At 36.5% G+C, this 24,221-nt stretch overlaps 1 protein-coding gene across 1 annotated transcript in view; it reads left to right on the top strand.

The window, feature by feature from the left end:
• LOC115215773 overlaps positions 1 to 24,221 on the top strand; it is a 124,191-nt gene that overhangs the window by 15,445 nt on the left and 84,525 nt on the right. The window contains exons 8-17 of the mRNA XM_036505701.1: positions 178 to 277; positions 5,419 to 5,492; positions 6,325 to 6,522; positions 6,689 to 6,791; positions 7,968 to 8,080; positions 10,219 to 10,313; positions 11,689 to 11,777; positions 12,026 to 12,178; positions 13,996 to 14,157; positions 16,678 to 16,753. Of these exons, the coding sequence (XP_036361594.1) occupies positions 178 to 277; positions 5,419 to 5,492; positions 6,325 to 6,522; positions 6,689 to 6,791; positions 7,968 to 8,080; positions 10,219 to 10,313; positions 11,689 to 11,777; positions 12,026 to 12,178; positions 13,996 to 14,157; positions 16,678 to 16,753 (1,163 nt within the window). The remainder of the gene's footprint in view (positions 1 to 177; positions 278 to 5,418; positions 5,493 to 6,324; positions 6,523 to 6,688; positions 6,792 to 7,967; positions 8,081 to 10,218; positions 10,314 to 11,688; positions 11,778 to 12,025; positions 12,179 to 13,995; positions 14,158 to 16,677; positions 16,754 to 24,221) is intronic.

The raw sequence follows: 24,221 nt of genomic DNA, 5'->3' as shown, positions 1-24,221 counted from the left end.
TCAAAGTTAATTGAAACAAATTCAGTGTATTTCAACATATGCGTATTCCTTTGTGTCACAGAATCAGGGACAGTTTGAGGTGGGTTAGTATCAAAAGGGTTAATAAGTATCAGAGAGATAAAGATCCAAACTTATAATAAGATCTATTCATCTGTAGCAACTCTTATTTTACTACAGCACTGAGAAATTAGAAATCTACCAAAACATTTTTGAAGGACTCTTGGAAGCCAGGCAACAAAATCAGGAAAACAGTAACATTCTTTTTCTTTTACTTCTGGTAAGTAATTAGTTTCAAAGGTCAGTGTGGGTTGAACAGTTTTTCCAAATATGGGCCTTTGCAAAAAAAAAAGAAGGTACATAAAACTATAAAAACAATTATTTTCACAAAAATCATCACATCTTTGTTAGCATTTGAAAATGCTAACCATAATGCGTAATGTATGTATGTATGTATTTATGTATGTATGTATGTATGTATGTATGAACATACGTACATATGTATGTATGAGTGTGTGTGTATATATATGTGGTGGGGGGAGAAAGACAGAGAGGGAGAGATAAACACGGGTTTGTAATTGTGTGAATTCCAATTAAGAAAAATAAGTATTCAAGAGTTTAATGAAATATATTCAAAGATGATTTTGTATGAGTCACCAGTCAAAGTTTCCTGTTTCTCATCCTTATATATACACCTTCAAATATGCATGTATGATATATGTATGAATGTACATATGTAAGTATGTATGGATGCACATATATTGGGTTGGTGCATAACCGTTTTATAATTTAATTTACAACAGTTTTAGAATTTTTAAAAATCACCATTAATTATGCACCATCCAATGTGTGTGTGTGTGAATATATATATATGTTGAGACCCCCTTCAGTCATGACTGACCATGGGATTGCACCTAGAAAGTTACCCTCCCAGGCACAAGTCCAGGCAAGGTTGCTTATGAAAGACCAGCAGTCGCTCATACATACCAGCCTCCCTTCTTCATGCTACCAGTGTTATCCAAGGGAAGGGCATAGGCCGATACAGCTTGGCACCTGTGTCGTCACAACTCATTTCTACAGCTGAGTGAATTGGAGCAACGTGAAATAAAGTGTCTTGCTCAAGAACACAACATGCAGCCTGGTCTGGGATTTGAACTCACAACCTCACAATCTTAAGCTCGATACTCTAACCACTGAGTCATGTGCCATCACACACACACACACATATGTAAAGGGATTAATTATCCAGGTGAAATGCTTATCTCTCTGTACAGAAAGATATACCAGGCTAACAAATTTACCTGACTCTGGATTGATTGACAAAGTGATTAATACATAAGGGAACTAGACCTCTCCAATTTCTATCAGAAACATATGTAAGCTAACTGGAAAAATTGTGTAAAAAATCCATTATCTGTGTGCATTTCATATATATATATAAACAGCCAGGGGCAATGTGGTACCATTAAGTAAGTGTGAGTAAGGGTGCTGGAGCACTTATATTGCTAGAAATAAGAGTTGAAATACTCTTAATGCTGTAGGAGAAGCATAGAAAGTATACACACATGCTGACAGGGGAAGAATTCGCCCCACATATAAACCCTGCAGTCACAAATGATCATGGGATTGCACCTAGAAAGTTCCCCCTCCTAGGTACAAGTCCAGGCAAGGTTGTTTATGGAAGACCAGCAGTTGCCCATGCATACCGGCCTCCCCTCTCCTCACCACCAACATAAGGGAAAGGCAAAGGCCGATACAGCTTGGCATCAGTGATGTTGTAACTCATTTCTACAGTTGAGCAAACTGGAGCAACATGAAATAAAGTGTCTTGCTCAAGAACACAAAACACAGTTCTCTCTGGGAACATATATATATTCCTTTCCATAGCAACTAACTCTGATTAGCATAAGGTTATATAATCAGATTGTTACCTAACACTCTATTGTATTCCTTGCACAAAACTGATTGGTAAGATCAATCATGCTGGATATATAATACTGTACATTTCAGATTATATATATATATATATATATATATATATAATTATTTAAAATTATAATTTAGGGTATCTGAGAGATACCACCATGCTGAAAATAGCAGTCAAAACCCGACTCTAAAGCCACATTAAATTAACTTTGTTTCATACCATTCATACGAGGAGTTGAGACAATCCTGGCAATCATCAGAAAAGGCTTAAAAGACATAGGTTCTTTGTCACAAGATGTATGGATGTGTCAATCTTGTTAGCTGGTCTAACAGCAGTTCTAAAAAAAGCTAAATTTTTCAGCTTTGGTCAAAACTAAAGCTGAAAAATTTTGTAGTTCATTGGAGTTACACTCTTTGGATAGGAGCAAAAGGGGGGGGGGGAGATATGCTTCTAGAGTGAGGCTGGAGCTATGGTGAGTGTGAGGTGGTGTTAGAGATGTAAGGAGTGTGGATGGAGGATGGTGGGGAGGGTTTAATTTTAAAATTGAGTGGTCATAATGATGATAATGGTGAGAAAGAAGAGGAGGGTGATGAAGGTGATGATAATGGTGATGATGATGCCAATGATGATAATGATAGTGATGGTGATGATGATGATTACAATGATAATTATAAAGATGACAGTGATGAGAATGATGATGAGGATGGTGATGATATTGATGATGATGGTGATAGGGATGATGATGATTATGATGACAATGATGATGATGATGATAGATTATGTCAAAAATAGACTCCGCAGTCTGCATTGGCTAAGATTTTACAATAAAATCATTAAGTTTAGATTAGTTTTGTAGCCAATGGGGAAAAGAGGAATCTAATGTGTTGAGGCTAAAACTTTCCTCTGGGAGAAAAGACATTTGTGTCAGCTGTTTTTAGCTGTAATGTATAATGTGTGGGTGTGTGAACATACAAGTGTGTGTTTGTACATATATATATATACACGTAATTAAAAAAACATTGCAACAAAAATATGTCTTTAAAATGAGGACTCATGCAATGATCATGGTATTGGCTTACAATAGTAATTTAAAGAATGTATAATAGAATAATAGAATTAAAATTTGAATTCTTAGGATTGCTTTATTAGTAATAATCATGATCTTTTCTTTTCACCTACATTGGCAAAACTTTGAAGATAGAATATACAAACACTTAAATAAACCAGCCTTACGCTTGGAATTTATCTTAAACACATAGAATATTACAAATGATAATCCTTTCTACCATAGGCACATGGCCTGAAATTTTTACTGGAGCAGCTAGTCAATTATATCAACCCCAGTACGCAACAGGTACTTATTTTATTGACCCTGAAAGGATGGAAGGCAAAGTTGACCTCAACAGAATTTGAATCCAGAACTTAACGCCAGAAGAAATAAGCATTTTATCCAAAGCAGCAACAATCCTGTCAGCTTGCCACATTGATGATGATGTTGATGATGATGATGATATTGATGATGATGATATTGATGATGATAAAAATGTGACTGCAATGCAAATAGATGAAATAGAAGAACCCATAGCAAAACAGATAAAAATAAAAGCCAAATCAAATAGAATTTTGTATATATGTATTTCACACACACACACACACACACCTATATGTGTGTGTGTGTGTGTGTGTGTGTGTGTGCAATACATGGAAAAGTAAGACATTGCAGGGCAATTACTCTATAACAGCCAGCAATTCTGATGTTGATACAAATATGACCCCCCAGTGGTTGGTTGCATCTGGACTTATATCAGAGGCATCTTGGCAGCTCAGGTTCAGTGTCTGCCCACCAGAAACTACCAAACAAGTAATTTTTTTTAAATGGTGTTGACTCTTCCTACCATTTTTGTGGTACAACCAGAGAAACAATTGACCACTTCATCCCTGGATGCTCTTTTAAATTAATATATTTATCAAGATAGACCTGGCCAGTATTTGCACTGGATCATATGCCCTAAGTCTGGACTCCCATATGAGATGAACTGGTGGGTGCAATAAACCTGCCAAAGTAGTAGAAAATAACGACCACTGTTCTTTGGGATTTTACTATTCAAACTGATATTGTAGTAAAAAAAAAAAATCACCTTGACAAAACATGTCTGCTCACAGATATGTCAATCCAAGCAAATTGCAATAGCTCTGTAATAACATTTGAAAAGTTGAGTAAATATAAGGACCTTGAAATAGAGGTCTCAAAAATGTGACATCTAAGAACAACTTATATCTGTGATCAACAGTGCTTTGGAGACAACACCAAATGGTGTTCTTAAACACAATAGCCAAATATCAGGAAAATCAAAAGCATCAGTACTACAGAAGATTGTTCTTATGGGTACTGACCACATTCTAAGAAAAACATTGTCGACTTGAAACTATGTGATTCTCTTAAAACTTTTTCAGTTTCTGGTTTCCCCCCTGTACAATATATCATCACTAATCATAAACAACACTTTTAATAAAACATATATCTTGATGGTACTTGAGGTCACTGGGTGAGACTTGGAACAGCTCGTACAAAACAAAGCAACAATAATGCAATGAATAATGATAATAATTTTTAATATGGACATGGATGTGTGGTTACATTGGTCGGTGTGCAGTCATGTGGTTTCAGGCTCAATCCCAAGGCAAGACAATAGTGGCAAGTATCTTCTACCATAGCCTTCAGTTACTCAAAGACTATGAATGAAATCTGATAGATAGAAACTTTGTGGAAGGTGTTGAATTTACATATAAATGTGTGTGTGTATGTGTGTGTTTCTATCATACAACCAGGGGTGTCTCTGGCAAGTCGGTCTCAAAAGAGTTAAACACTTAATGCTTTTATTACTGTATTTCTGTTGAAATATATTACCTTACCGTTAATCAATTTTGAAAATAGTGAAAAATTCTGGAAAATAACTTTGTCATAAAATTTTGATGAAAGATTTTAATTTAGATTGCTTCAAATAAGGAAAATTGTATAATAGAACTAGAGCCAAACTCAAGCACACTGGTATCAAAAGGGTTAAATCACACCCTACCATCATTGAATGGTGTAGTTTGAGGCTTGCTGTGATTAAATACAAAAATGACTGGATGGTCATAGCTGGAATGCCTTTGTACATAGGTCTGCTTAACTCTTCTGTTATAATATTTGTTTTGAAATACTCTGGTTTTGCTTCAGTTAATTTTTAAAATAATGGATAATTTAGTAAAGAGAGCCAACAACTATTGAAGAGGTTGCAAGAAGCAACAGAAATTTTAGTAAAATAACTTTGTCATTATTAAACTGATGTTTGGAATATGAATAAACATGAAACTTTGATGGAAGGTTTTAATTTGCATCACTTTAAACAAAAAGTTTGAATCATGAATCCAAGGGTGGGCTGAGGTAGGTTTGTATCAAAAGGGTAAAAGCACTGATTGTTTTTTTCTTCTGTTTCATTTCTGTTGCACAGGTGTCACTAGAATTTCATCTTCCAACACAGGTTATTGTCGACATGTTGGCCTTAACCAGCTTACACAAATATGGGTGAGAAATGTTTAACATTTAATTCTGCTCATATAAAATGTAATTGTTTCCTTTTGATGCACATGAGATGAACAACTCGCAAAGAAACTGAAGTTGTATTTTAAACTGGTTTTGTTGTTTTGGTGTTTTAATTTTTAGATATTTTCACTAGTCTTTTTTTTCATTGTTTGCATGAGTTAGTTTTATTTTTTAAAAATTGATATTTACTTATTAGATCAAGTGATTTAATGCATGTGATTTTTTTCTAAAGCTGCTTACATGACTGATTCAATGGGTTATAAGATTACCAGTTGTTGGGAGGTTGACACTAATGCTTAATATCCTGCTACAGCAACTGCACTGTGTCTGAGCGAAAGACATGTAATAGTCAAATGATTCAGTCCATCTGGCTGTAAGTAGATACCACAAGAACTATTTACTGCCATAAAAGAAACCTAGAATTCTATTTTTCTACTTCTAGTACTTAGTTCAAACCTTCCAGTAGAGTTCAGCTTAGAGAGGAACAGTTTCAGCCAAACTGACTCCATTTACACTCTGTGTGTGTGTGTGTGTGTGCGCACATGCATCATTGTTTGAACATCCAGATGCCCTTCTCATCACCAAACTTTCGTTGAAAGAAATTTGAATATAATTGAACATCATTTCTAACAAATGGACTATGTAGAAGCTCCTATGTTAGCTCTCTTGTTTATCATGACTTCCCTCTCTCTCTCTCTTTCTCACACACAAACACACACACACACACACACACACACACACACACACACACACACACACACACACACACAGAGTCACAGTCATTGTTTTTGTTTTATTTAAATTTCTCTGACAGGAATCATCTCAGTATTGATCTGTTCCTGCTACCAAGAACCATTCGTTGTCTCGTGGTTATTTTACTACTGAATGCCATCAAAGTTGACAATGAGGAAGACAGTGTAAGTGAACCTAACTTCTTTCTCTCAGACATTTACCAATATATAAAGAAATTAACTCTTTTGTTACTAAATTCCTGTCGAAATATACTGCCTGTGTTTCAATAAATCTCGATAAGGACAAGATAGATTACAACAGAGGTCATGGCAGTGGTTTTGATGATTATGACCTTAAACTCACACACACACCACACACACACACACAACACACACACACACAGAGTCACAGTCATTGTTTTTGTTTTATTTAAATTTCTCTGACAGGAATCATCTCAGTATTGATCTGTTCCTGCTACCAAGAACCATTCGTTGTCTCGTGGTTATTTTACTACTGAATGCCATCAAAGTTGACAATGAGGAAGACAGTGTAAGTGAACCTAACTTCTTTCTCTCAGACATTTACCAATATATAAAGAAATTAACTCTTTTGTTACTAAATTCCTGTCGAAATATACTGCCTGTGTTTCAATAAATCTCGATAAGGACAAGATAGATTACAACAGAGGTCATGGCAGTGGTTTTGATGATTATGACCTTAAACTCACACACACACCACAAGTGTCCAGTTGCCAATTACACGTACATGTATGCATTTATGATAATGGCACTGGCACTCTGACAGTTATGATGACCAAGGTTCCAGTTGATCTGATCAATGGAACAGCCTGCTCGTGAAATTAATGTGCAAGTGGCTGAGCACTCTACAGACATGTGTATGCTTAATATAGTTCTCAGAGAGATTCAATATGACACAGAATGGGACAAGGCTGGCCCTTTGAATTACAGGTACAATTCATTTTTGCCAGCTGAGTGAACTGAAGCAACATGAAATAGAATATCTTGCTCAAGGACACAATGTGTCACTGGGAATTGAACTCATGACCTTACAAATGTGAGCTGATTACCCTAACCATTAAGCCATCCACCTTCACTTATGATAATGATCACATACACATTAAGCACACACATACATGCAGGCATGCACACACATGCATGGAAACACCTATTAGCACATATACACATGCATGTATGGAGGCCAGTGACTTAGGGGTTAGGGTGTTGCATTCATGATCCTAAGATTGTGGTTTTGATTCCTGAGCAATGTGTTGTGCTCTTGAGTAAAACACTTCATTTCACATTGCTCCAGTCTACTCAGCTGACAAAAATCAGTAATCCTGTGATGGGCTGGCATCCTATCCAGCAGTGGTGGGGGTGGGAAACCAGACTTTTGAGCCTAGGGCTCAGGAACAACCTTTCATCATTTCTTGATACATGCATGCACACACTCACGCATACATGTATGCAGGCTGGCACATATATATGCACATACACACATGCATGAATGCATCCATGCACATACATGCACACACAAACATGTATGCACACATATGCAAGCAAGCATACATATATGCATGTAAGCATACGCACACACACACACACAGATATGGGTACAATAGCTTGGTTAAATGTTAGTTCCAAATAAATGTGAATTAAGAATCATGAGCTGACATGCCAGTCACTATTCTTGATGTTGTATTTGTAGGAGGAAGGCATTTATGATGATTTATTCCTTTATGTTTACAACAATGTCCCAGACTTGTTGAAACTCATTGATCACAGGTGCGACAGTTTGAGAAAAGTATCCTCCAACTCAAGGTAAACAAACTCTGATTCAACCCTCTCATCTAGTTATGGAAGTATATAATTACACTACTGTGAGGTTCAGAGGCTTGCATCCCAAACATGTAGTTTCAGGTTCAGTTCCATTGCGTGGCACCTTGGACAAATATTTTCACTGAGCTGACCAAAGCCTTGTAAGTGGATTTGGTAGATGGCAACTGGAAGAAGCCCTTTGTGTGTGTGTGTGTGTGTGTGTGTGTGTAATATATAGGAGCATGTATTTTACTCAACCTACATCCATTATTCCCTTTTATAGATGCAAGATTATACAAGGATGATGGTCTCATAGTCACCCGTAATATGAACGACCATGAGCTAGTTGACAGACTCAGGAAGAATATGTATGTATGTATATATGTATGTGTGTGTGTGTGTGTGTGTGTTTGTGTGTGTATACGCTTGCCTAGGCATCATGTTTTATGTTTGTAAATGAACATCACTATCATACAAGTGGTGTTGTTTGTTTCCAGTCTTCCATGAAAATAAGTCTGGCCATAGGGAATATTACCTTGTTTAGAAACAGATGAAGGTTGGTGACAGGAAGAGCTTCTGACTGTAGAAAACCTGACAGAATGAATTCTGCCTGACCCAAGTATGGAAAAATGGATTCTAAAATGATGATGATTAACCCTTGTTTGGCCTACATTGATATCAACTCCCCAAAAATGTCCCAAATTGCTAAATCATTGCTTAATGTTCATTTTTCTATGTTTGCATGAGTCAGTTGGGAATCATTGAGGCAGATTTTCTACAGCTGGATGTAACCTCTCGAAAGAGCTGTTCTTCACTCCTGCTCCAGAGCATCGGCTGCGGGGTCATTCCGAAAAGCTCTATCTGCGACGATTTCATCTCAATCGAAGGAGAGAGGCTTTCTCCGTCCGGGTTGTGGATCTGTGGAATAAGCTACCAGACGAGATGGTGAAGATGCCGACGACCGCTCGGTTCAAAGTCTCCCTTGACCTCAAGTGGCCTGAACTCTTTACATGAACACCACCCTGTACATAACTCCATGTCCAACCTACATGGCCTTGCTTTTTGCTTTTTGAGCCAAAAAATTAACTAACTAACTAACATCTCTTTTCACAAGCCTGCACTTGTTTTGTCAATAAGATAATATTTCTTCATGACCAGACATGTGTTCACAGAAGACTGGAAATGTAACACACTACTTATGTGATGGTGACTCTTGCAGCTATCACGTAATGTCAAGACAAGGAGGCACCAAGACAGATGCACATATATGCATGTGTGCACACATACACACACACAGAGTTTCTTTCAGTTTCCATCTCCTAAATCCAGCTCCAAGTCTTTGATTTGCCTGGGGAGACATTTGTCCAAAGTGTTGCACAGTGGGATTGAACCCAAAACAACACAGTTGAGAAACAAGCTTCTTAAGAACTCAGTTATGCCTGCACCTAAATATTCCTAAAAAATAATTTACCAAACTGATATTGAAATTAGAGTAAAATAAAGGATTAGAATAAAGGTTGTGTTAACAACAAATTCCCTTTATGGAAGAAAATATCTCTAATAAAAGACCCTTTTTGAAGTGCTAGATATTTCTCCTGGTTCACTATACTTCATTATTAGAGTGTTTTGGCTCATGATCATAATACTATGGGTTCAAATCCAGGACCAGGCAGCATACTGTATGCTTGAGCAATCAGCAGGAAATGAGTAACAGCTGAGTTTAGGTGCATCTCTCTCTCACACTCTCTCTCTCTCTCTCTCTCTCTCACACACACACACTCTCTCTCTCTCTCTCACACACATACACTCTCTCTCTCTCTCTCTCTCTCTCTCTCTCTCTCTCTCTCTCTCTCTCTCTCTCTCTCTCTCCAGCTGGCACATCTTGGATGTGCTGCTAGGTGGTGAAACAGTGGGAGAGTTGAGGAGGTATCTATGTCTGCTTACATCATAGGCACCTAAAGCAATTAGCAAAAGCATGGTATGCTACCAAGCTATATTCTCATTGAAAGGAAACAGGGGGCTCTAATAAATTGTCGTTTTTGGGATACACATTCCCATTAATTCCTCTATATAAATGTGTGGTGGTGGTGGTGGCACTGATTTAAGTTTATCATTGCTACTTGCTTGTTTTCTTTTTTCAGTTACAAAGATTACAGATCCCTTCTTTCTGCTGAAATATGTCAAATTTTACTCTTGGTGCCATCATTCTACCAACATATCAAGCTTAAAGATCCAGGTATCTTATCATATTTAATTTTCATGCGAAAAGAAATTAAAACATTAAAAAAATGTAATAGAATTTTTTACAGTTGTAGAAATAATATCATTATCATCATCATTTAACATCCACTTCTCCATGCCGCTGATGAAATTTTTTGAGGCAGATTTTCTGCTCTACTGGTTGCCAGCCCTCACCTGTTTCCAAGCAAGGTAATATTTTCTCATGTCTAGGCATGTTTTTTACAGATGACTAGAAACAAACAACAATGCTTCTGTGTCAGTCATGCAAGTTTACAACCATCATGTAATGTCAAGAGGTTACACACACGAGTGTGTGCGTGTGTGTTTAGTGATGGGTTTCTTTTCTTTCCATCTATCAAATCCAATCTGGTTCATAGTAGAAGATATTTATCCAAGGTACCATGATGTGGGGACTGAACCTAAGACTACATGGTTGGGAAGCAAGCTCCTTAATTGCTCAGCCACAACACCTGTAGATAGAAATATATATCTATATAATACCAAACATAGCAGATGATAAAGCCAAAGATATTACACCATAAATATAGAGAAAATTTGTATTCATTTTTAACATTTAAATATACCTTCTGACAACCTTGTCTGTTTTACAATTTTAAAAGTTTCAGTGAGTTGATGTGTCGTATTGTATAAAGCTGTCTGTCAAAGTCTTAAACTAGGCAAGTCTATAAACACCAAACATAATAATGTAATGTTTGTTATATGACATAAGATCAAAAAGAGAATATATGAGAGAAAGGTATTCAAGATAGAATTAAAGTCATCGACAGAGACTCAATCATTCCTCCTAAGGTTTGCAATTATCTGGAAATCTCTCCTTTTTCACACGTGAACTTCAGGCCTTAGTTCATCTCAATTCATCTAGCAAAGTCAAGAATACAGGCTATCTTTTCAAGCTATAACAAACAATAGGTAAAACAAAGAGGATTTGGGCTTTAAAAGACTTAAGACTAATATGGAACACTAATGAATTAGTCCTGACAGGAAAAAATCTAAGGTCAATTTCTACATGTGCTAGCATGGAGAAGTGAATGTTAAATCATGTTAACTCTTTGGATACCAACCTGCCTAAGATCACCTCTGAATCTGTAGTACAAACATTCTGTTTTTTAATATGATCTAAATTAGAACTTTCCATCAAAATTCAGATTAATTTGTTTCAAGCACTAGCTTAATAATGACGATGTCATTTTCTTAAATTTTTCCTTATTATCAAAAATAATTGAAACAAAGATAGTGTACTTCAACAGAAATATGGTAATTAAAAGGTTAAACGATTATATTTGTTTTAAATTGGAGATGAACTCAATGTTAACACACTTGTCAGTGGATGTTCTACATTAATTTTGTAGGTTTAATCAGTTTGTTGAGGGAAGCCACAAATGAAAAGGATGTGTGCAGTATTATAAATGATGTGTTTAATGATAACTCTGAACAACAGGTACCTAAGCATTTCTGTTCCTGTCATCAATTAACATTTTTAATGTCATTCTAATCTATATTCCTATTCTTAGCTTATATTCTTATACTAGAGCGTTATTTGGTGTATGATGAATAACTTTGGAAGTGTGCTTTTGCCACCATGGGTAATAATTAGGAAATATGGCATACATAGAATAATGAAAGTTTAACTTTTATCAAATGAAATGAATATTTATTAACTGATCTCTCAATGTTTGGTGCTTGCAGAAGACAGAGACCCTGGAAGACATGGAACAAAGTGATGAACACTGGTCTCAGGACACTGAACCTCATGGAGATGACAAAGGGCCAGGATGTCAGGTGATATGCAGTTCTCAAGGAGAACTGTCTACCTCAGTGAAACTAAGTTCTGGAAACACTGTGAGTGTGTATGTATATATATATATATATATTATATATATATATATATATATATATATATATATATATATATGTTGCATGTGTGTGTATTTATACACAAATGGACACCTTCACCAATCCCTTCTTCATATCAATTCTTCCTCATTATCATCTCTCTCACTGCAACTCCTGATACCACTTTATATTTTTTCTTGCTATCAGAACCATTTCACTTGTTAGTCATTCTTCATCCATTAATACTGTTCTCTCCATCCACACGTTACATTGAACCACCAAATTGTCTTCCCTCATGTACTATGCTTGCCTCTCTTTCTTTTCCTCCAGTCCAGCTGCCTACCCAATCACTTGTCAACTCGTCACCATTATTACTATCCTGTTGCTATCCTTCCACTCTCCTGTGTATCCCTCTACCTTCCTCAACTCATTAGTCATACTCAACCCCTTATTCACTATTCCCTACATCCACCCATCAGCCCTATCCAATCTTTGCCCTTGTTGCCTACATTCCCTCTCTCTCAATCCCTTGCTCCCTTATACACTGTAACCCCACTGTCCCACACTCCTAGTTTCTCTGTCCTCATTCACTACTCCTCACCTTGTACCTTCAGGGGCTACCTGGACACTTCGTCACCATTATTTATTTCCTTGCAATTCCTACTAATCATTCTCACCCTCTCCTCTAAATGTGAGTTGCCATGTAGCTCCTCTACAATAAGAACCTGCTCTGTCACCATCCTCCTCTTATACTTTAACCCACATTTCCTATCATAAAGCTGACCCCCTTCCCATCAGGGTTCACAGTCTTGCAAGCTGCATGGCCACCTCATTAGTGTTGGTGGCATGAAAAAAGCATGTTGTAAAGTGGCCGAAGTTAGGTCGGTCATCCAGCCATAGGGACCATGCCAAGCAGATACTGGAGCAGGATGCAGTCCTTAGACTCATTAGGTTCTGTCAAATCATCCATGGAACACAAATGTTAAATAATGGTGTGTGTTCATGAGTGAGTGCATGTGTGCATGTGTGTGTGTGTGTGTGTGTGTGCATGTATGCGTGCATGTATGCTCATACATATATATATATGCTATTTAATATTAATATTGAACTAATAGTAACTAAGGTGGCAAGCTGCCAGAATCATTAGCACTCTGGGCAAAATGCTAAGCAGCATTTTGTTTGTCTTTACATTCTCAGTTCAAATTCTGCTGAAATTGACTTTGCCTTTCATTCTTTAGGGATTGATAAATTAAATACCAGTTAAGTACTGCAGTTGATGTGATCGACTTGCCCCTCTCCCAAAATTGCTGGCCTTTGAGCCAAAATCTGAAACTAATATTAACAGTGACTCTTTACCCATGGTGCTAAAAGTATACTTCCAAAGTTGTCATATGATGGGTAACAATCAAGAATTTAAATAAAAGACATGATGGCAACTGCTGGAATACCTGTATTATAGCTCTCTTTGATCAGATCTGATAGTCTAAATAACAGCATAAGTAGCTAAGGAAAAACAGAATAGGAAAAAAAATTCTAAATAGAAAAATATCTCCAGAAAATATATAAAGAGCACAGTGATGCAGATATTACATGGTGGGCTATATTCTATCTGGCTTGTATGTAACAAAACATCAATGACACCAGCCAATAATTTATGTCCTCAGTACTGACATAGATTCTATAAAATTTCTTCCAAAGCTAAGCTGTCCACTAGAAGAACAGAAGAATGCAGCTAAATATAAGTCATAATTATGTATTTAATGGAAATTGTCAATGATTGTATTTGACAAGAATAAGAATTCTCTGAATCTATTTTATTTCAGGCAATGAAAGAAGTAGAAGAAGGAGGAGAAGAAGAAGACGAAGACAGATTGAATTCGAAGCAGAATTCTCTTAGATTAGTTCTCAGCTCATTGATTCAGAAACAGCTGAAGGTTGTGACATCAAAACAACTGGTTTTGACACCATGTGAACATCTGCTTAACGTAAGAATTGGAAATTCGTTTCAGTAAATTATTTTGTGATTTGTGTAACAATTGTCACATCTCATTTAAAATTCTAACATGGAAAGATAATGGGAAATTAGAATTGGTGCAGAAAATAATGACACACAGCAGAAAAATAGATTGGGTTTGCAAAGGTTAAAAAGATTCCAGCAGGCCACTAACACTGATCTATTCAGATTCTTGCTTGGAATGGTAAAAAATGATCACTTTGGAAATCTAGTTTTTAAAAATATTTTTACCCATACTATATTTTCACAAGCTCTTGTACAAAATGATAAAGAGTGGTGAGTTTAAAAATCTATATTTTAAAAATATTTTTATTCATCTCATGTTTCTTAAAGCCCTTGAATGGAATGGCAAAGAGTGGTCCATTTAGAAATCTATTTTTTGAAATGTTTTTATTTATACTATATTTCTTCAGTTTCTTGGGTTAGAATGTAAACAGTGGTCAATTTAGAAATTTATTTTTTTAAACATGTACACCTTTACACAGGCATTGCTCTGTGGTTAAGAAATTTGTTTCTTAGCCGCATAGTTTTGGGTTCAGTCCCACTGTGTGGCACCTTGGACAAGTGTCTTCTACTCAAGGCCAACCAAAGCCTTGTGAGTGGATCTGGTAGATGAAAACTGAGAAAAAAAACCTGTCATATGTGTGTGTGTGTGTGTGTGTGTATGAGTGTATCTATGTTTGGAGTGTGTGTATGTGTATGAGTGTCTCTGGGTCTGTGTGTATGTGTGTATTTTTGTGTCTTCTAGTTTTGACATCACATGATAGTTGTAAATGATCATCACTGTCATACAAACAGTGTCATTCGTTTCCAATTTTCTGTGAAAAAATTCTTGGAGCAATATTACCTTGCTCAGAAACAGTTGAGGGTTTCTAACAGAAAGGGTATCCAACTATAGAAAAATCTGCCTCAGTAAACTCTGTCCAACCTATGCAAGCAAGGAAGATTGGTCATTAAAATGACGATGATCACAATGACGATGCAGACTGTTTCCTTAAGTTTATGGACTGGAATGATAAACAATGATCAAATGAGAAATCTGTTGTTTTTATATATTTTTATCTATACTATGTTTCCTCATATATCAGTTGTAGAAAGTCAGCATCAATGAATTCTGTCCGATCCATTTATGCAAAGAAGAGTGGACATTAAACATGATGATGAAAATGATCAAAGTTTTCCTACTGACAATTCACCAACAAGGTTTTCTCTTGAATTTAGTCTAAGATGTCGATGATGAAAGTTAGAATGCCATCTTATAAATAACTGCTATGATCCATTGAAGGACATATTTGCACGTTGTAGGGATTCAATGTGGTGGCATTCAACAGGCAATCTGAAGTGTCATCTTTAGTTGTCATTCTATGAGACTATCTTCAGAAATGTATTGAGTTAGCCAAAAAGTCCGTCCACTTTTTGTTGACACTAAACTCCAAGCACTCTTATAAGTAGCTAACTTCAGTGTCCCATGCACATGTGCACTTGTTAAGTACTTGACACTTCAATGTAATTCAACGTAAACTTGCAATGTGACAGGTCATATTTTATGTGCTTGTATTCACCCAGAAGACAGAGAACCAAAATAAATGTTATTAACACCTTATGCTTTTTTTTTTATCATTATGGAATGTGTGTGCCCGAAGCGGTTTTCAAGATTTTGATTAGGAAATTTTTTGGTAAATGGTGATCCTCATTCTGACTGGCCAACTGAGATTAACAGCAACAAAATGAAGTGAGTTGACACCAACCCCTATTATATGAGCAAGATGATTACAGATATTCTCCAAATATCCAAACTGTGTTGAAAACTATTTGCATCATCTTGGTTACATCAGCAAGCCTGATGTCTTGGTCTGACATCAACTGAATGAACCTAACCTTGACCCACAGATCTCCATCTGTGATTCATTGCAAAAACATGAAGACAATGATCCCTTTTTGAAGAGAATGGTGAATGGAACAAAAAATGGACCATCTATAACAATGTGATCACACACACACACTCCCATCTCTTCTATGAATTTCTGGCTTTGCAACCTAAACCAGAAACTATTAACCCTATCATTACCTTATTTTTGTTGAAATACACTGCCTTTGTTTTAATCAATCTGGAATATAATACAGAATTTATCAAAATAACTGTCATTATTAAGCTGGTGTTTGCAATATGAATTAACATGAAATTTTGATGGGAGGTTTTAATTTAGATCACTTTGAATTAGAAAGATTGCATCATAGAACTAGGGCAGTTTGGCATCAAAAGGGTTAAATAATATCTCAAATGTCTAATAAATAAATTTAAAAAAAGGGCTACCCTCATCATCATCACCATTATCTTTTTATATCTATGTTTCATGCTGGTGTGGATGAACAGTTAGATAGGATCCAACAGATCTGAGGACTGCATTAGGCCAAACTAATTATATAACAAATATGTTATATTCTTCATTTAATTACATGGTAAAGTTATAAAATTTTCTTACTTTTCCAGTCTATCAAGACCCAAATCTTTGAGGATAATGGCATATCAAGGCAAAAACAGAAACAACAAAGACAAGAGAGTCAAGGTAAAAAGAAAATTCAGTTTTCACACACCTTACCCCAACAAACCAATCTACATCTCTTCTCTTCCTCCCATTTTTCCTTCATACACCATGCCTACCTCTCACTCCACAATCCTGTTCTCATGAGCCTGTTTCTCTGAATCATTGCGATCCGGCACACTCCCCAACAACTCTATATTTACCCCGGTTTTCACCACACACTTCTCTACCCCTCCACACTCTCTAATTATACTCTTTTCACAATATGTTGCCACTCATATTATGACCTTCAAACCTCAAGTGTATACCCTGGTTCTTGCAATCATCTTCAACCATCCCCTTTATATTCTGATCCCTGTCCCTTGTAAGTGTGCATGGCACTTTGCCACCATCTCTATCCTTTTGTCTCCCACTCTCTCTCTCCCTCTCCTGCACTTCCCTCAAGTTGGGTAACCATGTATTTCTTTGCAGCCACACACCTGTTTCTGTCTTCATGCTTGATCTCTCTCTCTCTCTGTCTCTCTCTCTCTCTCTCTCTCTCACTCTCTCTCTATCTCTCTTTCTCTCTTTCTCTCTCTCTCTCTCTTTCTCTCTTTCTCTCTCTCTCTCTCTCTCTCTCTCTCTTTCTCTCTCTCTCTCTGGCTGGGTAACCTTGTACCTCCTCTACAGCAAGACACCTGTTTCTGTCTCTCTGTCTAACTACAACCTTTCCTCATCTGACACAAGATCACCTCCTCCAATGCCCCCTCTCCTCGCAAATGATTTTTGTCCAGCAAGCTACTTGGTGGCTCTGTCAGTGCAGGTGCACTTAAAAAGCATCCAGTCCACACTGTAAAGTGGTTGGTGTTTGGAAAGACATCCAGCTGTAAAAACCTTGCCAAAACTGACCTCATCTGTGCTTATGCCATGTAAAAAACACTAAATTCACTCTGCTGAGTGGGTAATGTTAGGAAGTTCATCCAGCTGTAAAAATCCTGTCAACACAGTTACAGAAGTCTGGTACAGGCTTCTGCCTGGTCAGCTCCTGTCAAACTGTCCTACCCATGTCAGCATGGAAGATGGATGTTAAATGATGATGATGATACACACACACACTATATTTGGGGGGAAATTGATTGTTATGGCCAGTCAGGGAGTGACCATTGTTTTGGCAACTATAAAACACTTGGCCATATAGGAAACTCATTAGATTCAAATGGCTGTAGGCACATAACTTCCCTACAACTGGAAGGAGGAAGATGTTTTGGTCAGTCAGTTTTGTAGACAAAAGATATACATTCAGAATGGCCATGCAGCTCTTTTACATTGGTTCCAACTGTGGTGATTTTTTACGTTGTTGTCATGGTTCTACTTGACAAATGGGGAATTCCAAGCTTGTAACAGGAAGCATCTCAAATGAGGACATTGATTAAATACTTCTTTCTTGGAGTTAGAAAAGGCCCCTGGGTCAAGGGTGTTTTTCAGGATTCTTGCTCTTCCTGCAAGCAAAGCTTACATCATTTGCTACCATTTATATATGTCTCCGGTTACTCAAGGAGCTTCCATTTAATTATGTATTAGGTATCCTCCTCTTTTAAGTGCCATTTTAAACTCTTTAACTTTCTCCTTTAACTCATTCTGCTATATTACTGAACAATTAGCTATTGTTGTGATCCAAATTAACATCTTCCATCAACAATTAATGTTAATCTTTGTTCCAAATATCAGCTTAAATTTATCTTTCTAAATTCTTCATCGTTTTTTAAATTAACTGAAACGAAGGCAGTGTATTTCAACAGAAACATGGTGATGGAAGGGTTAAATTCTTGGCAACAGGATTGTCAGACAGACTAGTCACATTACCTTCATAGTATTGAATGCTTACACATGATTTAATTCTGACTTCATTACATGCCAAAATATAATTAAACATTATTATTATTATTCTAGATATTATTATTTCCACTTTGTGGTCAGTTGGTTGATGTAATGTAAACTATACATGTTAGAAAGCCATTTGCTTTAACAATTTATATGAAATCTGTTCAAATTTGCATAATCATTCAAATTATAACAATAAGAGAAAAGATCAATATCAAATTATAAATTAAAAATAAAAGAAACACAGTTATCAATAATGCAATGGTTTAAGGTGAATACAAATATATCATCATCATCATCATCATCATTGTCACCATTCTAACATCCACTTTCCATTCTTGCATGGGTCATATGGAGTTCATTGATTCAGATTTTCTATGGCTTGATACCTTATATTTAGCTAACCCTCACCTGCTTCCAAATAAGGGAATATTTCCCTTTGATCAGACATTTTCTCACAGAAGACTGGAAATGAAATTGACTGTTTTGTATGACAGTGACACTTGTTTACAACTGTTGCATAATGCCAAGACAAGAATACACACACACACACACACACACAGACACACACATACATACATACATATATACATATATATGTGTGTGTGTGTTTGTGTATGTATATATATATATGCATACGAAAAATCCAGTGAAATCCATTCAAAGTAGTGTCAGTATAATCAGTGGTAATCCGGGAAGAGTGCTGGTATGTAGACGAAGATATGCAAGTCCAAAGTGTAGGAAATTAAGGCAAGATAAAACTGGGGTGGCCACATGAGCATAAAATTTATAGAAAAACAAAAGACGAAGACAGGTGTATGAACAACAAGCAGGTGTATTAGTTTGACACTTGGGAAAATGAAAACGACTTTTATGTTTTGAGCCTACGCTCTTCAACAGAAAGGAATAAGAGATAATAAACAAAAACTTGTAGATTTAGCGGTCAAGCATGGTGAATGATTAGAAAAAGAAAATTTGAAAGAAGAGGCTGAAAGAAAGGGAGATAATAAAGTGCTGGTGATCCCAAATGAAAGTGTGTGTGCATGTGTATGTATGTGAGAATGGTTTGTGTGAATGTGTAAGTGTGTGTGTGAATAGGGGCTAGTGACTCTGAAGTGTGTGAGTGTGTGCATCTGTAACATGTGGCTGCTCATATAGTGATATGTGTGGTGATGCTATTGAAGATTTGTGTGTGGGTGTGTGGATGATGGTGTGTAGTGTGGATGCTGGGAAGTGGTCAGTGCTAGTGCGTGTGGAGTGGTGTGTGGTGGTGTGGGGTGGCGGTGTTGTGATGGTGGTATCAATAAAGAGAGGAAATAGGTAGGAGTGAAAAGAGGAAATAGGTGTTAGATGAAAAGAGGAGGGGAGTTGAGCCCATGTGGCACAAAGGAGTGAAGAGAGAAGATTAATTCTTGTTCATGGTGAAGACGGGATTCCAGATGGCCCCTGTGCAAAGACAGTTTGAACACAGACAGATGTTGTAGTGAATGACCGGTAGAACAGAAATGACATGAGACCGGAGTGTCATTACCAAGTCTGATATCTCGGAGGTGCTCTGTGAACCAGTAAGCCAAGTGGTGTCCCATTTAACCTGCCCATGCTACTGTACTTGCCCCTACCTCTCCAACACCACCATCCTCACAGGCACCCATCATCGTCCCTATCACATCACCGACTCCTTTACCTGCACTTCTAGTAATGTCATTTACTGTATTTCCTGCTCTTTCTGTCCTTCCCCGTACATCGGTCAAATGGGTTTCTTTCAGTCTGTGTCTACCAAATCCACTCATTGATCTGTGCTTATAGTAGAAGACACTTGCCCAGTGTGCCATGCAGTGAAAGTGAAACTATGTGGTTAGGAAGTGAATTTCTTAAACACACAATTATGCCATCCATTTAAGAATGTTTTAAAATCTAAAAGCAATAAGCTACCTTTAATAAGATGAGTTGAATGAACAATTGAATTTAACAGATGTACATATGAGTAACTTTGGTTTTAAAGGTCAATCTCTAATGACTCATATTTGTTGGTAAATCACGAAAATTTAAGAGCTCTGTAATTAAAGAAAGAAAAGACATCTGTGTTACTTTATAAACATTTCCTTATCTACAAGTTTTTACATTGTCAATTGATTAGAAATTTGTTGTTCCTTGAGGTTTGTTGTTCCTTGAGGTTTGTTGTTTTGCAGTAGTTAACTTCACTTCCACATGATTTAAACTTTAACCCAATGTTTCTCATTCTTAACTATTGCTGCTTTTCCTTTACAAACAGTTTTCCAATATCTTCTTGCTATGATTCACGTCACAACTCGTTTTTGATATATATATACATATAACATAATCAGGCCAGAGTAATTTTAATTCCAGGTATTAGTTTGATATGAGTGACCACCACCCTTCTATAATTGAATGCCATGTTTACAGAGCTCTTAAGGCTTCGTGATTTGCCTACTAATATGAGTTATTAGAGAGAGAGAGAGAGACAGACAGACAGACAGACAGATAGAGACAGAGTGCATGTTTGTATGTCTGTGTAAATAAATATTTACAGTTTTATTTATTAACTTATTCACAATGCAATCTTATCATTATCGTTGATGTTGTCATCATTATGATTGTGATTAATAAGTGGTCTAATATATTACATTACGATTAACCCTTTTGATACCAACCTGCCTGAAACCAGTCCTGGTTCTATGATACAAACTTCTTGTTTTGAAGTGAAGTAAATCAAAACCTTCTATCTTTCACACAAACTTAATAATAAAGTTAATTTTACTAAATCCTTCATTATTTTCAAACTTAATTGAAAATTAACAGAAACAAAGGTAGTGTTATTTCAGCAGAAATATAACAGAAAGGTTCATATTTAAATAAATGAGAAAGACTGTACAAATACATTTGTCACTCCATCCCTTGCTAGCCCCTTTGACACCACCCCTGACCGTCATACCCAATGTCTACCCCCCAGCCTACTTTGAGAGAAACTAGTTCAAACAACCAACAGTTTATCTAAAGATCATGTCATGTAAATGAGTCAAGGTATGTCAATGAACTACAGCTGTAAAACTTTCACTTTGTTTTAATGAATTTAATTTTTTTATCTTTCTTTTCTTCTTTTTTTTTGTTGTTGGTTGTTTGTTTTTGTTAATCAAAGAAGAAAAGGAAGTGTCCTTGAAAAATAAGATACCTTTTTGTTGTCATGGGCTTCCAGACAAAGGTCTTGCTTGAATGCTTGTGATGAAGTGGGGAAGGATCACAGGTTTCAGGTACCCCAAGAACAAAATGGTGGTGGTGGTGGTGTTAAACTAGGCGATGGGCTAAGTCTACCATTCAAATTATGTTTACAATGTATATGCTTGTCTGTATTAAACATGTTTGCTAATGTTCACCATTTATTGTTTGAACAACAATGCAAGATGGATGCCATGCATATGTCTACTACTACTACTACTACTACTACTGAAATAGTTGGTGTTGGAGGTGATAGGAGTCTGTTGAAATAAAAGTTACAAGCAAATGACAATTTCTAATAAAGACACAAGGGTTGAAACTCTGTGAGTGTGTGTGTGTGTGTGTGTGTGTGCGCGTGTGTGTGTGTGCGTGCGTGCATGCATGTGTGCGTGCATGCATGTGTGTGCGTGCATGCGTGTGTCTGTGTGTCTGTGTGTGTGCGTCCTTGCCTCGACAACATTCAATAGATGTCAAGGCAAAGTGTCGTCGTTGCCCAAGTGGTGTTGTTCATTTCCAGTCTGCTATAAAAACATGTCTAGTCATGGAGAAACATTATTTTGGTTGGAAACAGGTTTAGTGACTAGAAATAAATTAGGCCAAAGAAAATCTGCCCTAGCAAAACACTCCATCTGACCCATATAAGCATGGAAAAGTGGACATAAGGAAAAATAATGATATTCAATCAATTCTACCATTCTTTGCTCTTCAGTAGTTAATGATGTATAACAACAGTCATTAGGATAACATCCTAGTTTGTGTGTTAGTAAAAGAAATGGGACAACAGTTAAAAAGAAAAATGTTGTAAAGCAGATATGAATGAGTGAAAGATCAAATGAAGAATATAACTGAGCATCAAAGCTATTGGTTAAAGAATTTGGGGGAAATCTTGACAAGAATAGAAGGTGTAAATGATTGAGACATATTGGGTGGTAAAGTACTATGATTTGATAAGCAGACAGCGGCTACTGCAGAGGTAGACCAATGAAGATATAAGGAATGGCCAGGTCAGGTCTGACATATTTTGTCTCAGAATTGATTTGACATTGAAAAAAATTGACATAAATTTTCTGATGACAACCATGATATTTATTTAATTATGTCTAAATCAAGGGGATTGTTTACTGATTAATGTGATGGCTGTTCACTTTAAACTCATGAATCTGTCAATTAACCAAAGTAGCTGAACTATACAACATATGAACATGTTATAATTTCAATGTAAATTTGTATCACAGATATTTTAAACTGAAAACTGCTTTTTTTCTTCTTATCTAAATTACACAACACCTATCCATCAATCTGACTGTCTCTCTCTTGACCACCAAATCTAACAACTGCTACTAACCTGTTTGCTCCACTACTTCACACATGCCTCGCTCACATAAACACAAACATACATGTACACAGATATTACCACACACACACAGACCATTTTCACACTCTCCTACCTTCAAAAACCACTTTCTCTATCTCTCTCCACTCCTTGTCAGTTATTTTCAGCCATATAATGACACATTTGCTTTCCTCAGACAATTCTTTTCCTTCTCTCTGGACTTTATCCTTTTTACACTTTCTGACAAAGAGCCATGCTCAAAATATCACACCCCTCTTTTTCCCATCTTAAACTTTCTCTGAGTGCCAATCTATTACACTCATTGAGTATGTCCTTTTGACTTTTGTTGCTTTTCATTTGCTATACACACACCCATACCCACACAAAAAATGTATTTTTTGTACATACATATGTATGTATGTATGTATATCTATCTATCTATCTATCTATCTATCTATCTATCTATCTATCTATCTATCTATCTATCTATCTCTATCTATCTATATATATATATATATATATATATATACATATATATATACAAACATACATATGTATATTTGTTAGTATATATGTACATATATGTGTATGTATATATATGTGTGTGTGTGTTTGTGTAAATTAGTATGCTTTGTTAGATGTGCAATAGAAGTGTACATGTGCAACAGAGTGCTATTGTATTGAGAGAAAAGTTAGGCATTGAGAAGAATTAGATGCAGTGTGCAAGAGAGAAGACTGCACTGGTTTGGTCACATAATGCAGATGTATGTAGACAGCTGCATAAAGAAGGGCTGAATACTTAAGGTGAATGGAACTAGTGGAAAAGTGAGATCCAGGAAGACATGGGATGAAGTACTGAAGGCTGGTCTGAGGACACTGGGCCTTATGAAGGAGACAACAAAGGGCTGAGATATCTCATGAAGACCAAACCCACCTGTGCTGGTCCATGTAACAAGCACTTGTGCTGGTCCACGTTAAAAACATCTGTGCTGGCTCATCTAAAATGTACCTGTACCAGTCCACATAATAAGCACTCTTGTGCTGGCTCATTTAAAAAGCGCCCAT

The sequence above is a fragment of the Octopus sinensis genome, linkage group LG9 (assembly GCF_006345805.1).
Source record: "Octopus sinensis linkage group LG9, ASM634580v1, whole genome shotgun sequence".
Taxonomy (NCBI): Eukaryota; Metazoa; Mollusca; class Cephalopoda; order Octopoda; family Octopodidae; genus Octopus; species Octopus sinensis.
The sequence above is the reverse complement of the archived record's forward strand: the minus strand, read 5'-3'. Positions and strand labels throughout refer to the sequence as shown.